The sequence below is a fragment of the Carassius gibelio genome, chromosome A10, assembly GCF_023724105.1.
Source record: "Carassius gibelio isolate Cgi1373 ecotype wild population from Czech Republic chromosome A10, carGib1.2-hapl.c, whole genome shotgun sequence".
Lineage (NCBI taxonomy): Eukaryota > Metazoa > Chordata > Actinopteri > Cypriniformes > Cyprinidae > Carassius > Carassius gibelio.
The window spans coordinates 17,527,486-17,539,837 of NC_068380.1; the positions used below are offsets into that span (position 1 = coordinate 17,527,486).

Genomic DNA, 12,352 nt, shown 5'->3' on the forward strand with positions numbered 1-12,352 from the left:
ATAAATAAAATGAATAAATAAAGTCATGCTGTGATGAAGCAAAAAATATTTATATGCTAAGATTAAAAATATTTTTCAAATGTGAAATTTACTTTGTTGTACCTTTGTACTAAATTTCAGAAGTGGCATATACAAGCTACAAAAAAAACTGTTTTTATAATAAGGTAATGTGAATAAAAGTTGAAAGATATAAAGTATTAAATATCATAGCATAAGGTGATGCACATTTTGTTAGACGTCATTTCATTCAGTCTTAGATTGAGACTGAATGCAGAAACTGAGATACAATGTCACCTTTGACAGAGTGACCCACGAAGCTCTCCCGAATGTCAACATCCAGTGCTATTGAGTAAATATGGCATTACTGGTAAGTACAGATCACATGTATCCGCCCAGCAACCACAGGAAGTCCTTTTGCTGCTGCTGCTACTTACACAGCATCAGCCTTGTGCAGCGGAAGTGCACACTATCTACACACACACACACACACACAGACAAACACACCTACAAGAGCAAGAAGTGAAGACTTGTGGCTCCCCGTCCGGAAAAGACCGTCTGCATCCTGTCGGACACAGGAGAGAGAAACCATGATTAAACGCAAACTAAGTGAGTATATTTGATTGAGCGGCTCCTTCGTACTGCCGTGAGGTTTCTTATTGTGGTTAAAGTCTCTGGTCGGTTAAGCAAGACTAATAAAGATCAAAATGCCTTTAATAATGCCCCAGTGTCCTTGTCGAAGCTATCACTGAGTTAAAAAGGAGCAGTTTGTTGAAATTATTGATTTTTATAATGGCCTTGAAGGCTAATGTTCCTCTTTTATGAAGGTTAGTGTATTTGAAGGCAGTGGTGCATAGACACTGATGCGTTTTTAAGAGGCTTTTTGTCGTTTTGTTTCACATGCCTTGAGGTAAAACCAAAGCCGGGATCATTCCGAGGACAGTGATGGGATATGGGAATACTGTAATGACATTTGGGGATTCAGCTGCACAAAGCAAATGAATGTACTTTAGACTAGATCAATATTAGGCGAAATGAACATCGACCAAGAAAAACAAACTCATGATTGAAATAAAAGTCATTTATATTAGATCCGTTGGAGTATTATAAGGTCAGAGTATATGGGATATATGGGATAAACTGCATCTGAGAGATGTATTATAATATATTGTAAAAGCACAGTCATTAAAAACACACATTGGCAGGAAAAGTGAAAACCACAAAAGAAAAAGATCTCAAATCAGTCATGTATATTCACTGGTAGGTTCTTATGTCTATCATTCCAGAACAACAAAGGGTCTTTAAAGTATAAAACATAACAACTAATTTAAAGAATATTTAAATTACCCACATATGCCAATCTATTCCCAAACAAAATATAGATTATTCATCACATATTTATTGTACTCTTTGCCTTACTTAATGAGGTTAGTTGTCACAATGGAAACTAGAGCTGTCAAATCGATTAATCGCATCCCCCCCAAAATTCTGAAATATTGTTCATCTTAATCACTCAAAATTTGAAGGAATATTAGCTGTAAGTATAACACTGTTCCTTTAACATGTCTAACCACTTGGGCTTCAGCTTTTCCTCAGTTTGACCCAAATAAATTAAACTTGCTCTCATCACTAAAGTGAACTTTGGACCAGTTCTCCTGTCTCCACACAACACGCTCTTCAAGGTTAAGTCGAGTCTTTTGAATTTTTCTGCTGATGAGAGGCTTTGTCACTGCAGAGTGCATTTTTAACCTGACTTCTCTTAAATGTGCCGAGACAGATCCGTGTTCGGTGCTGAACTGGCAAGCAATTCCAGCTGCAGTGTTGAACCGTTTCCCATTGAGAGTCTCTGCATTATCCTATCTTCTTCTGCAGTTGTCTTATGTGGACAACCAGCTTTTTTGGGGGACTTGAATGAATCAGTGTTAGTGATTAATCATTAAACATTTGAAAAGTAACAAGTACATTTTAACAGTATGATTAAATAAATATAGCACATGTAGAAAACATTAAATCTTTATTTTGATTAACAAATATCAGTAATTAATAAATAAATAAAATTACAATATATAAAACACAAAAATATCATTTTCCTGAGAAGATATCTATTCAGTTTGTTTTATTTTTGGCTGTATAGTCAAAATATGTACACGTTGCAATTAGTGAAAATCATTATAAACATTGAAAGTAGATATTTAAATATTTATTCATTCATGTTTAAAGAATGTATGTGCTATTATTATTATTATATTTCACAATGATGTTTTCTTTAATAGACACTTTTATGAATTAACTGTAATCGCATAGTTCAAAATGTAAGTGTAAATAAGATCTGGTATTTTAATTATTCATTTTAAGATTATTTGATTATTAAAAATTAACCGTTTTATCTCACAAAACCTTTTTGATTTTGGATAGCATCATACATTATGAACTATATCACCTTTAACAGTCCCATGTGTTATTAATTTCAATCTGTCTTATATCTAAATATACTCAGTCTGGATCATAACACAAGACCACTTGACAAGAAACAAAACCAGAAAACTTTGACAGTCCCCAGAGAGCTATAGATATTACGATAAATGAACAGAAATGTAAGGCCCTGACATTGAAGATCATGCTAGAAACATTACAAAATACAACTAAGCTTTATTTTAAGAATCGTCCTCTTGTTTTTGCAGTATCTTAATTTCTTCCCAGGTTCATCATTATCACTGCTTTGCAACCTTGACATGTTTTCACCAGAAGGAAATATTCTGGCTTCATTTATGAGAAGCTGAAATCTTCAAATGGTTGTTTTAGGGGCTAAAGAGTCAATGCATTCTTCCCACAGACGAGGTCAGGCTACATGTTTCTTTCTCACATTTAAGGAACTCTTGGTATGATTGGGACCCTAAAGTGTACAGCAAGCCCTATGTGCACCCTAAGCTAATATTATTTATTGTTTTACCAATGAGAGGTTAAGACTGAAAACCGTGCAGAGTTTAACCTGTTTTCTCGTTTCTCAGGCTTCAAGTGGTTTGGTAGTCTCGCCAGCCTCCGGCGAAAATCAGAAAACCAGAAGGACGATGTCAGAGAGGTGTCCACCGACGATATGGGCATGCATCCACGGAGCCCGAGCTACGCCAGCTCCAGTGAGATGTACACGCACATGGGCACCATGCCACGAAACCCGAAAAAGGACAAAAGCTTGAAGAAGAGCAAGTCCAAGGACAAGTGCAGCCTCAATCGGAGTCAAAGCATGAGACCTGCACAGGACCATGTAGTTGATTCCCCACTTCTCAGCGTCCTCTCCGGGAAGGGTCTGGAGGCCCTGGAGAGCCCCATCGCAGAGGACAAGCCAGCTGCAGGAACCAGAGATAATCCCATTCAGAACCGTGAACTTCCACCTCCACCGACTGTGGATGGACACTCAACAAAGCGGGAAGACGAAGAGAAGCCAGTAGATGACTCCAAGCTACATGTTGATCCGGCAAATGCATGTCCGGAAACTTCACCAGATCTGAGTGTGCCAGACATCCAGCCAGTGCTGCCCAAGAAGAGACATAAAGAAGGAGACACCTCCATGAAGCTGGATGCTGAGGAGCTGCAGATGGACAATAACCTGATTCAGCTACCTCCGAAACACGGCAGTCAGATGGAGCAGAAGCAAGCAGCACTGGAAGATGCTAAAATAGGATCAGACTGCAAACAAGACAGTCAGGAAGAAAAAGAGCCGAACAGGTAAGAATCAGCTACTGTACGTTCCTTGATTCTTGAATCTGATCTTCATCGTTTGTTTTTACCCATTGAGTACAGTAGATACATTTAATAATTACAGTACCATTAACATTAAAGATGAAATACCATTCACAATTCATTTTAATTGTATATTATTATGTATATTGAATGTGTGTCATGCTGAAAAAACAACAAATAGAAACCATCACAGAATCTGTAATGGTTTTACAGGTTATAATGGGAATTGTATTGGTTTTAATGGAAAAGGTAAAGGTAGTGTATCTGCCGGTACCGTATTTTCCAGACTATAAGTCGCACTTTTTTTCATAGTTTGGCTGGTCCTGCAATTTATAGTCAGGTGCGACTTATTTATCAAAATTAATTTGACATGAACCGAAAGAAATGAACTAAGAGACATGAACCAAGAGAAAACATTACCATCTACAGCCGCGAGAGGGCGCTATAGACGGTAATGTTTTCTCTTGTTTATGGGTGGTAAATAAATGCAACTTATATATGTTTTTTTTCCTCATCAAGACGTATTTTTGGACTGATGCGACTTATACTCAGGTGTGACTTACAGTCCGAAAAATACTGTAATTTGTCACCTTTCACTGGTGGCTTGTTAAAACCACTAAATCCTAATGGAATACGTCTTGAAATACACAACAGGAAAACAGATTTATTTATTTTTTTTACTGGTTTTAATGGTTAATAGTTGGATGGTTTGTATAATGGTATTTGTAGTGGAAACCATTAGAATTTCTGTCATGGTTTCTATTTTTCAGTAGGGAAAGTGTTTTTAAGAAATGGATTTGTGACTAAATGTTTCAGATGACAGCAATGTAACATGAATGCTATTGTTTCCGACAAACAGCATGACATGCGAATCTGATTTTTACACAACAGTTCAAGAAGTTAATGAACAAACTAACAGTTTAAACAAAATACTGCAGTTAGTTTCTGTATTTTTGCAACGCCATTCGTTCCAAACAAATCCAAAGCTGAATGGACCGGCGAGCAACACACCTGTAGACTAGTGTTTGTTCCTGAATCATTTAGAGTTTACGAACAAATCAACTGAATGAATCACTCGACTTGCTCATAAAGACTATCACTTATCGCCACCTACTGGCATACGGATGTAACCCACAGTAACTGAAAAATATCCCAAGTGAAGTGAAACAAACAATGAAAAGCCCCAGTGCTGTTGGACATTACTGTATATCTGTATATTAATAATGAAGCAAATTGAGACATCAGTGCACTACAGAAACTGCAGATAAATCAGATAGCTGCACTTTAACATCAAATGAGACTAATCCTTGTGTCTGACCACACACCGTGACAGTGTGACTTTATGATACAGTCAATGATGATCCCTGCTTTTTTCTGACACCGGTTCATTGTTCATGTACTACACCAGGACTGAAGTCATGCTTGAGATGTTTTCATGAGATTAAGAGCTGATCTGTGCGTTTACACATGCATTATTATACAGTTTATCTCAGGGGCACTAGACCCCTGTACGGTAATAACAAAAAAGGGAGTTCATTGACGTATGTTTGGGATTGGATATGTGAAAGTTTTTGGGTAATGATGGTGATGGATATTCTCTTTTTACATGAGGCTTGCTCCACTGCTCAGTTCAGCCATGTTTCTGGCTTGAAGGCATGCAAATGGCTAGTAAGGAGGTCACACATCTGGGAATATCTGTTCAGTGAGGTCAAACAGTGTTTCAGCAGTGACCCTCATACATTCAGAATAGTCATATTAGTTGGCAGCAGAGAGCAACAGGGTGAACAGGCATTCAAAGATGTTCCTCTCAGCTTCCCAAAGGGACTCGGCAGACCGTTAGACTTAGACTGGAAAACTGAGTGAACAATTTTAGGAAACGCCTTATTGGGCCTTTTTTAGGAAAACATTTTTTATTGTTGTCTATTCATTTGGAAATATTGTTTGATTTTATAGATGCACAAGGATCTAAGGTGAATTTATCTTTGTTGGTATGTTGTTTGTGTTGCATAGTTTCCTCTAAAATGTTATTTTATTGTAAAAATGTACATATCAATATATATCAGTTTATTTGATTACTTTACTTTGATGACAGTGGTGGCTAAATTGCTTCTTATTTTTTTAGCTTGAATTATATTAGCAATATTCAGTAAATAGAGAACTTAAAAAAAAAAAATGTTCTTTATATCTACACCGTATACTATGAATTCAATATATTAGTTATTATGATAAATTATGATACCTTACTTTGAGATATAGCATGCCAAAATATATATATTATTATGGTATCTTGTCTTGGACAGTGTTTTAGTACAGGGAAACTGCATATTCTACATAACCATTGTCTCATAATAAGACTGTATTCAGTTAGAGCTCATTATAAGCAACACCTGGCTTGTTGTTTGCAAGCATGATATCTTCCCTGTCATTTGTAAATACAGCTGAAGAAGGACAATGATGTGAGGTCAGTCTGCACAGCTAAAGAATGTGAGAAATGTCTTCAGGAAAGAGTGTGTTGAAAGTCTTCCTGCTCTTGTATGCATTGTCAATAAGAGGACACTGCTTCAGCTTCACCTTACTGTGTATTTACCATCTTTCTAAAGACCAAAATCAAGTTACACCATACACTCTTCTGAGGGAGTATACAGTAGTGAACATCTAGATTGCTGACCAGTGCATACTTTGAGTTGTTAAGGGCAGAATAACCATCACATTAATTTTCCTACTTATACTCCAAATGAACATTCATTTGAATAAAAACATATTATAAAATTATATGATTAATTATTATAAATCCAATAATATTAAAATTATACTACTCAACTAATAATAATATTAATATAAAATATATTGATAATATAATGAATTGATAACATTATAAATTGAATAATAATAATATGTTATTATTTAATTAATTAAATATATTGCAACTTTTATATGAATTAAATACGTTTTTTGTCACTTTTAGTTGCATAATAAATTATTTGTAAGTAATCATAATTAAATTAATATAAATACAATAGTATTGATGTATTATTAATAATGAAATTAGAATATATTTTATTAATAACAATGTATGGATAACATAAAAAAATTGATGATAATAATACTAATATTTAATGTTTAAAATGTAATATTTAAAATGTAATATTTAATATTTAATATTTGATTAATTGTATGACCACTTTTTAATCACACGACACACTAAAATAATAATGTTATTATAATAATTATATATATTTTTTCTTTTGTCACTTTCAGTTGCAGAATAAATTGATTGTGGCCTGTAAATAGGGATTTTCTTCTATTTCTTCTATTGCTGCAGCGTGATTCTGCTTCTGCACCACAAGATGTCATTGTACAATTCAAGACCTGAATTGGTGCACCTGAAGGCCCACTGAAAAATATTTTTAAGCGATTTTAACTATTTTAAAATCATTTTAAAATGTTATGGGTATGTTTTTTTTTTCTTTGAGGGATTCCTTTTCAGGGAGCATATGAGCATCTTGGGGACTTATTCATATTTTGGGAGATATTCTGGCTTGGTATGTTCACTTGCATGTTTTCAAAATCATTCTACACACTCCAGTAACACTGCAGGAAATAACAGCAGATTTGTTGAGCATATGTGAAGGACCGTTGATTCATTTCCTGTTTGTATATCTATTCTGCTCTCACACCAGTGTTTCAGAAAAGAAACTTGTGTTTAACACACACTACCTTCTCAGTGTCTTTGACACACTTCTTCTTTTCGGAAACTTTTTTCCCATGCCTGGCCTGATCTGACAGTGAATTTATTGTTGCTCATTTATCAAATAGCCTTGTTAAAAACTCTTTCCATGCTTATAAAAGCTGTCACTGGTGCTTTACCCTTTCAGATAGTACTAATATGTACATTTGATATTCTAATATACCTTTAAGGCACCAATATGCACCCTTTCGGGGTAAATAAATGACAAAATTGTATCTTTTGAAGAGGTACTGCTCCAGTGACATCTTTTGTACTTTTATTCTGAGAGTGCATGGATTTTGACAAAGTACTTTTTGGTGCTGTGCTATACATTAAGATTTGAAATCTTCTTCAGCCGAAACTCTTTCACTTTAAAAATCAGTTATTAAAGCTTTTGAACATAACTGATAACTATTTGCAAGACAGTAACAGTTGTATATGAAGTACAGTCTAAATTAAAAACTAAATAAATCAATCATACATCTGATGTATGTTTATATATATATATATATATATATATATATATATATATATACTGTATATGTATATACTCTTAATGTGTATTATTGGCTGTTTAATGGCTTTTAAAAGTAATATATTTCCTTTTAATAATAAAAAAAAAAAAAAAAAAAAAAAAAAATTCTTGTTGGGAATGTCCTGCTTTGATTGCACCCCAAGTCTTGTCTTGAAATAATAAAGATATTCATATTACTGTGCTCAATTCCTTGTCTCTGCACTTCCTGTTTTTTTGGTTGAACATCATGTGATCCTCATTGTTCTGTTCATTGTTTCTCCTCATTGATGTGGCGTGCAGTAGGAGGAACGTGAACACACTTCTCACTTCCTTTGGTTGTTAAAAAAGGTCAAGTTCCTCTCTGAGTTTTATAAGGCATCCTGTTGCGTAAAAAAAACCAACTTATAAGATGCAATCCATTTGACTTCATATTTCACTGATTCTGTTTAACGTTAAAGTGGCTTTCAATTTTTCATATGCTTAAATATGTATTATTATGCATTTATCTGGAGTACTTGATTCTGATTGGTCAACGACTGCATTCTGTAGTATAATGTTTTTGAATATGGAAACTAAACTGTATTATTTACAACTCCTTAGGTGTTGGCTGAGATAATCAAGCACATGATAAAGAAGTAAAGTGCAAAAGAAGTTTATAACCATAAATCCAGAACAATAGCCACAAGTCCATAAACGAACAGTCACAAATGTTAAGCAACATAAATCCAAATAATAGCAGACCATGAACTTAGGGAAACAGAGGACTTAAATACAGGAGAGAATGGAATCAGTGAGAAAGAGAACAGGTTTGTAGAACTAACTAACAAATGAAAAATCATAGGAACAAACGAGGGAACACTGGCAAAAACAGAGAAACCAAAACACAACCAAACAGAACCGTGACAACTTCATTTGCATGTCAGTTTATTCATTTAGGTTGCGTTGTAAGTAGCTGTGCATGAAGTGGGTTCATTTACGTACACTCAGCCTTGCTTTGGAATTCCTATCAGGGTTTATTTGGCAATTATGAATGATTGAATGACTTTCTGTTTGTTATATATTGCATAATACAAAATCTGATTATTATGTGCTATTAAACAATGTTCTTCTTTTCACAGACAGCTGGACACCACAGACACCCAGGGAGAATATGTACAAGTAAGGCCTTTTTCTCTCTCTTATAACAAGAAGTCATTTATCTACATCTCTCCACCTGGAAGGAATCGTGTTGATACATTTGTGTATTACTTCAATCTGTCTGTTCTTTGATTTAGGCTATATTTCAGGCTCAATCCCTGACAACTTGCTGAATATGGCTATTTCATGCTTAATTAGGCACAATTCCTGTATTCATTAACTAAAAGCACCATTTTGAGATGTAGTAAGAAATTAATCTAATGAGTTCTTTTGGTATGTGCTGATTTAGTGGAAATTAATGTTCTTCCTATCCCTGCCCTTATTTGCAGTCATTAGGATATTGGATTCTGCCTTTAATTGCAGTGTAGTGGATTCTGCTGCCTCTAGGTGGCGCTATAAACTGCTCTTTAATTCCTGAAGCTCTGAAAGGAAAGGTTAGGTGTGGCCAGACTCACATGAACCTTATGCTTCAAAACAGCATTCTCATTTACACACACTGCATAACATATGTGCCCAGAGATAGTGAAACCTCCTCTTTGTCAATGACACATGCACCCTCTTACTCTGGCACACTAATCCATTGGCTTTTTTTCTCTCTTCTTATGGATGGGAATAGTGAGGAATTAAACAATTATTGATTCCTCTTAATGGAGCCATTTAATAGTTATTTTATTACTTTAAGAAAGGAACATTTGTAAGATGCTGACCTATGCAAGTTGTTGCATATTATTCAACATATTAAAGTATGCCATGCTGGGTAGTAAGTAACTGATTACATGTAATCTAGAGTAAGTAATCGGATTACAAAAATGAAGTGCTTTCAGTAAACACACCTTCTGATTCTGATTCTGACAATTGAAAAATAAAGTTCTCAAGAAATTTCTCTCAAAGACCATCAGATTTCTAAAGAAGCCCATTTCCACCAATGAATAAAAAATAAAAAAGGATTATTGCGACTTTTTATCTCACAATTCTATCTTTTTTTTCTCAGAATTGAAAGATTTAAACAAAAAAGTATTATCTTGCTATTCTTTTTTCTTCTTTATTCGCAAGTCTTTTTTCCCCTCAGAATTTGACTTTATATCTTGCAATTACGTGTTTATACCACACACTTTTGAGAAAAAAAGTTTGAATTGTGAGATAAACACGCCGATTGCAAGAAAAAAGTCAGAATTGCGTGATATAAACTTGCAATTGTGAGTTATAAAGACAAACTCAATTCTGAGAAAAAAGCCTAATCTCACAGTTCTTACCTTTTTATCTTGCAATTGTGAATTTATATCCTCCAATTCTGTCTTTATAACTCGCAGTTGTTATGAGATCATATCACGCAATTCCAAGAAAAAGTTCTGCCTTCATTTCTTGCAATTCCGAGTTTATATCTTGCAATTCTGACCTTATAACTCACATTTTGCAAGAATATATCACACAATTCTAAGAAAAAATTCAGTACTGTGAGATGTAAAATTGCAGTTGCAAGGAAAAGTCAGAAATGGATTTCACTTATTAGGCTACATATGGCATGTATTGTTTTTATTATTATTGTGTTGTAGGAATTGAGGCTTTTGTGACTCACTTGTGAAATGTTTAGGCATAATGGGTTTTTGTGTAGTTCATTTATCTAAATTGTTCTAGGATGAAATGTCTCATTCATTGTTGATCTGTTTTAAAATAGAACTTTAAAATAGAATATGGTTTGTGAATGTCTGTTTGTTAGACCATAAATAAGTGCGCCCCCTATGAAAACGAAATTCCCTTTGTTCTTTTTCACGAGTCACTGTGTAGAACCAGGTTTTGATTCCCACATAAATCTTACATTTGATATAAAGTGCCAAAACAGTACCATAGTTGTTTATTGTACTATATTTAGAAGTTTTATTCATAGGTATTAAAGTTTTTGATGCATGTCAAACACCCTGTCCATGTTCGCATTTGTGCTGTAGATTATTGCAGTAGTTCGACGGGATACACAGCCTCCTTTCCCTCCACTTCTTGGATGCCATCTTTCCCTCTCTTCTCCGCCACAATATGAAACTTTAATGGTGTCTGAGTTAAAAATGAATCTCTGCTCTGAATGTTCACTGTAATGGCAAAAGAACTGCTCTTCCAACTGGAAACAGAGATGAACGATAGGTCTTCACTGTAGAGCAGGATGTTCCCAGAGGCCCAGGCACGTGTGATCTCTCGAGGTGTTCGTAATTGCGTTCTTCCATTCAGCTGTTGAAACTGATGTTTATTTTCTGCTGGGTTGTCATGTCATTATCTCGGCTGTTCCTAGACCTCACACCTTTCCCGGCACCTTAGGATTGAACTGTTAACCTTTCTGCTAGCCGCTAACACTACTTAGCAGTTTTCTTCCAGTAATTGTATAACTGAAAATTCTAGTGAAATATACCAAAGCTGATCTGCCCTGGCAGTCCTACAGTACTTATTTTGTACCACACTGTTTTTATATAGTATATCTAAAAGTATTACCAGTAGGAGCAATATTTCATTCAGTGTAATTCTATGGGTGGTTTCGCATGTTTTTTTTTTTTTTTGCGCACCAGGCAAACAAAAATGTAAGTGTAATAGCTCAGTTTTCCTCCACATGGCACATGATTTATGCTCTCATATTCAGGGGTTTTAGAAATTGCAATAGTAATAGTGATGCATAAGAAGACAGAGAACAGCTAGTGAAGAAATGCAGGCCATGAATTGATGTAGACCCATCTTGTGAAAGATAGGGGTTGTGATACCCCTCTTTTCCCCCTCCTTACTGTTTTTCAGTAAACTGTAAATTGGCTAGGCCTCACTTGCTAACATCTATTACTTCTATTACTGCAACAGATCAAACCAAATGACCGAATTGCTTTATTAGCGAAAGCAGCACGACTTGGGCAAAAGCCATACCACATGCCAAAATACCCAGAATTCGAATGGGGCTAAGCACATTAATGTTAATTGGAAGGGGGAGGTAAGGGTGTTTTGGGGCCTGTAGGCACATGGATTTAGAGATGAACCCCATCCACCTCCTCACTGTCAGTTCCCTCACAGAGTCGAGCTCCTCTCCATTAAACCGCTGCACCCTGCCTGCAGGACACTCACTGTGTAATTAATATTTAACTGAGAGAGAGACTGAATGAAAGATTGAGGAGGAGTTGTGAAGGAAAAGACACAACCAGCATAGAAACACACAACAGCATGAGACTGAAAAGACAGAAAGTAGAGAACTAGAACAGAGAAGCAGGAAAGAAGTA

General features: G+C 35.2%; 1 protein-coding gene across 1 annotated transcript in view; it reads left to right on the top strand.

Annotated features, from left to right (window-relative positions):
- The first annotated feature begins 443 nt into the window (after positions 1-443).
- Positions 444-12,352, top strand: part of LOC128021424 (SH2 domain-containing protein 3C-like) — a 50,644-nt gene continuing 38,735 nt past the window's right edge. The window contains exons 1-3 of the mRNA XM_052608567.1: positions 444-606; positions 3,006-3,720; positions 9,095-9,134. Of these exons, the coding sequence (XP_052464527.1) occupies positions 588-606; positions 3,006-3,720; positions 9,095-9,134 (774 nt within the window). The 5' untranslated portion in view covers positions 444-587. The remainder of the gene's footprint in view (positions 607-3,005; positions 3,721-9,094; positions 9,135-12,352) is intronic.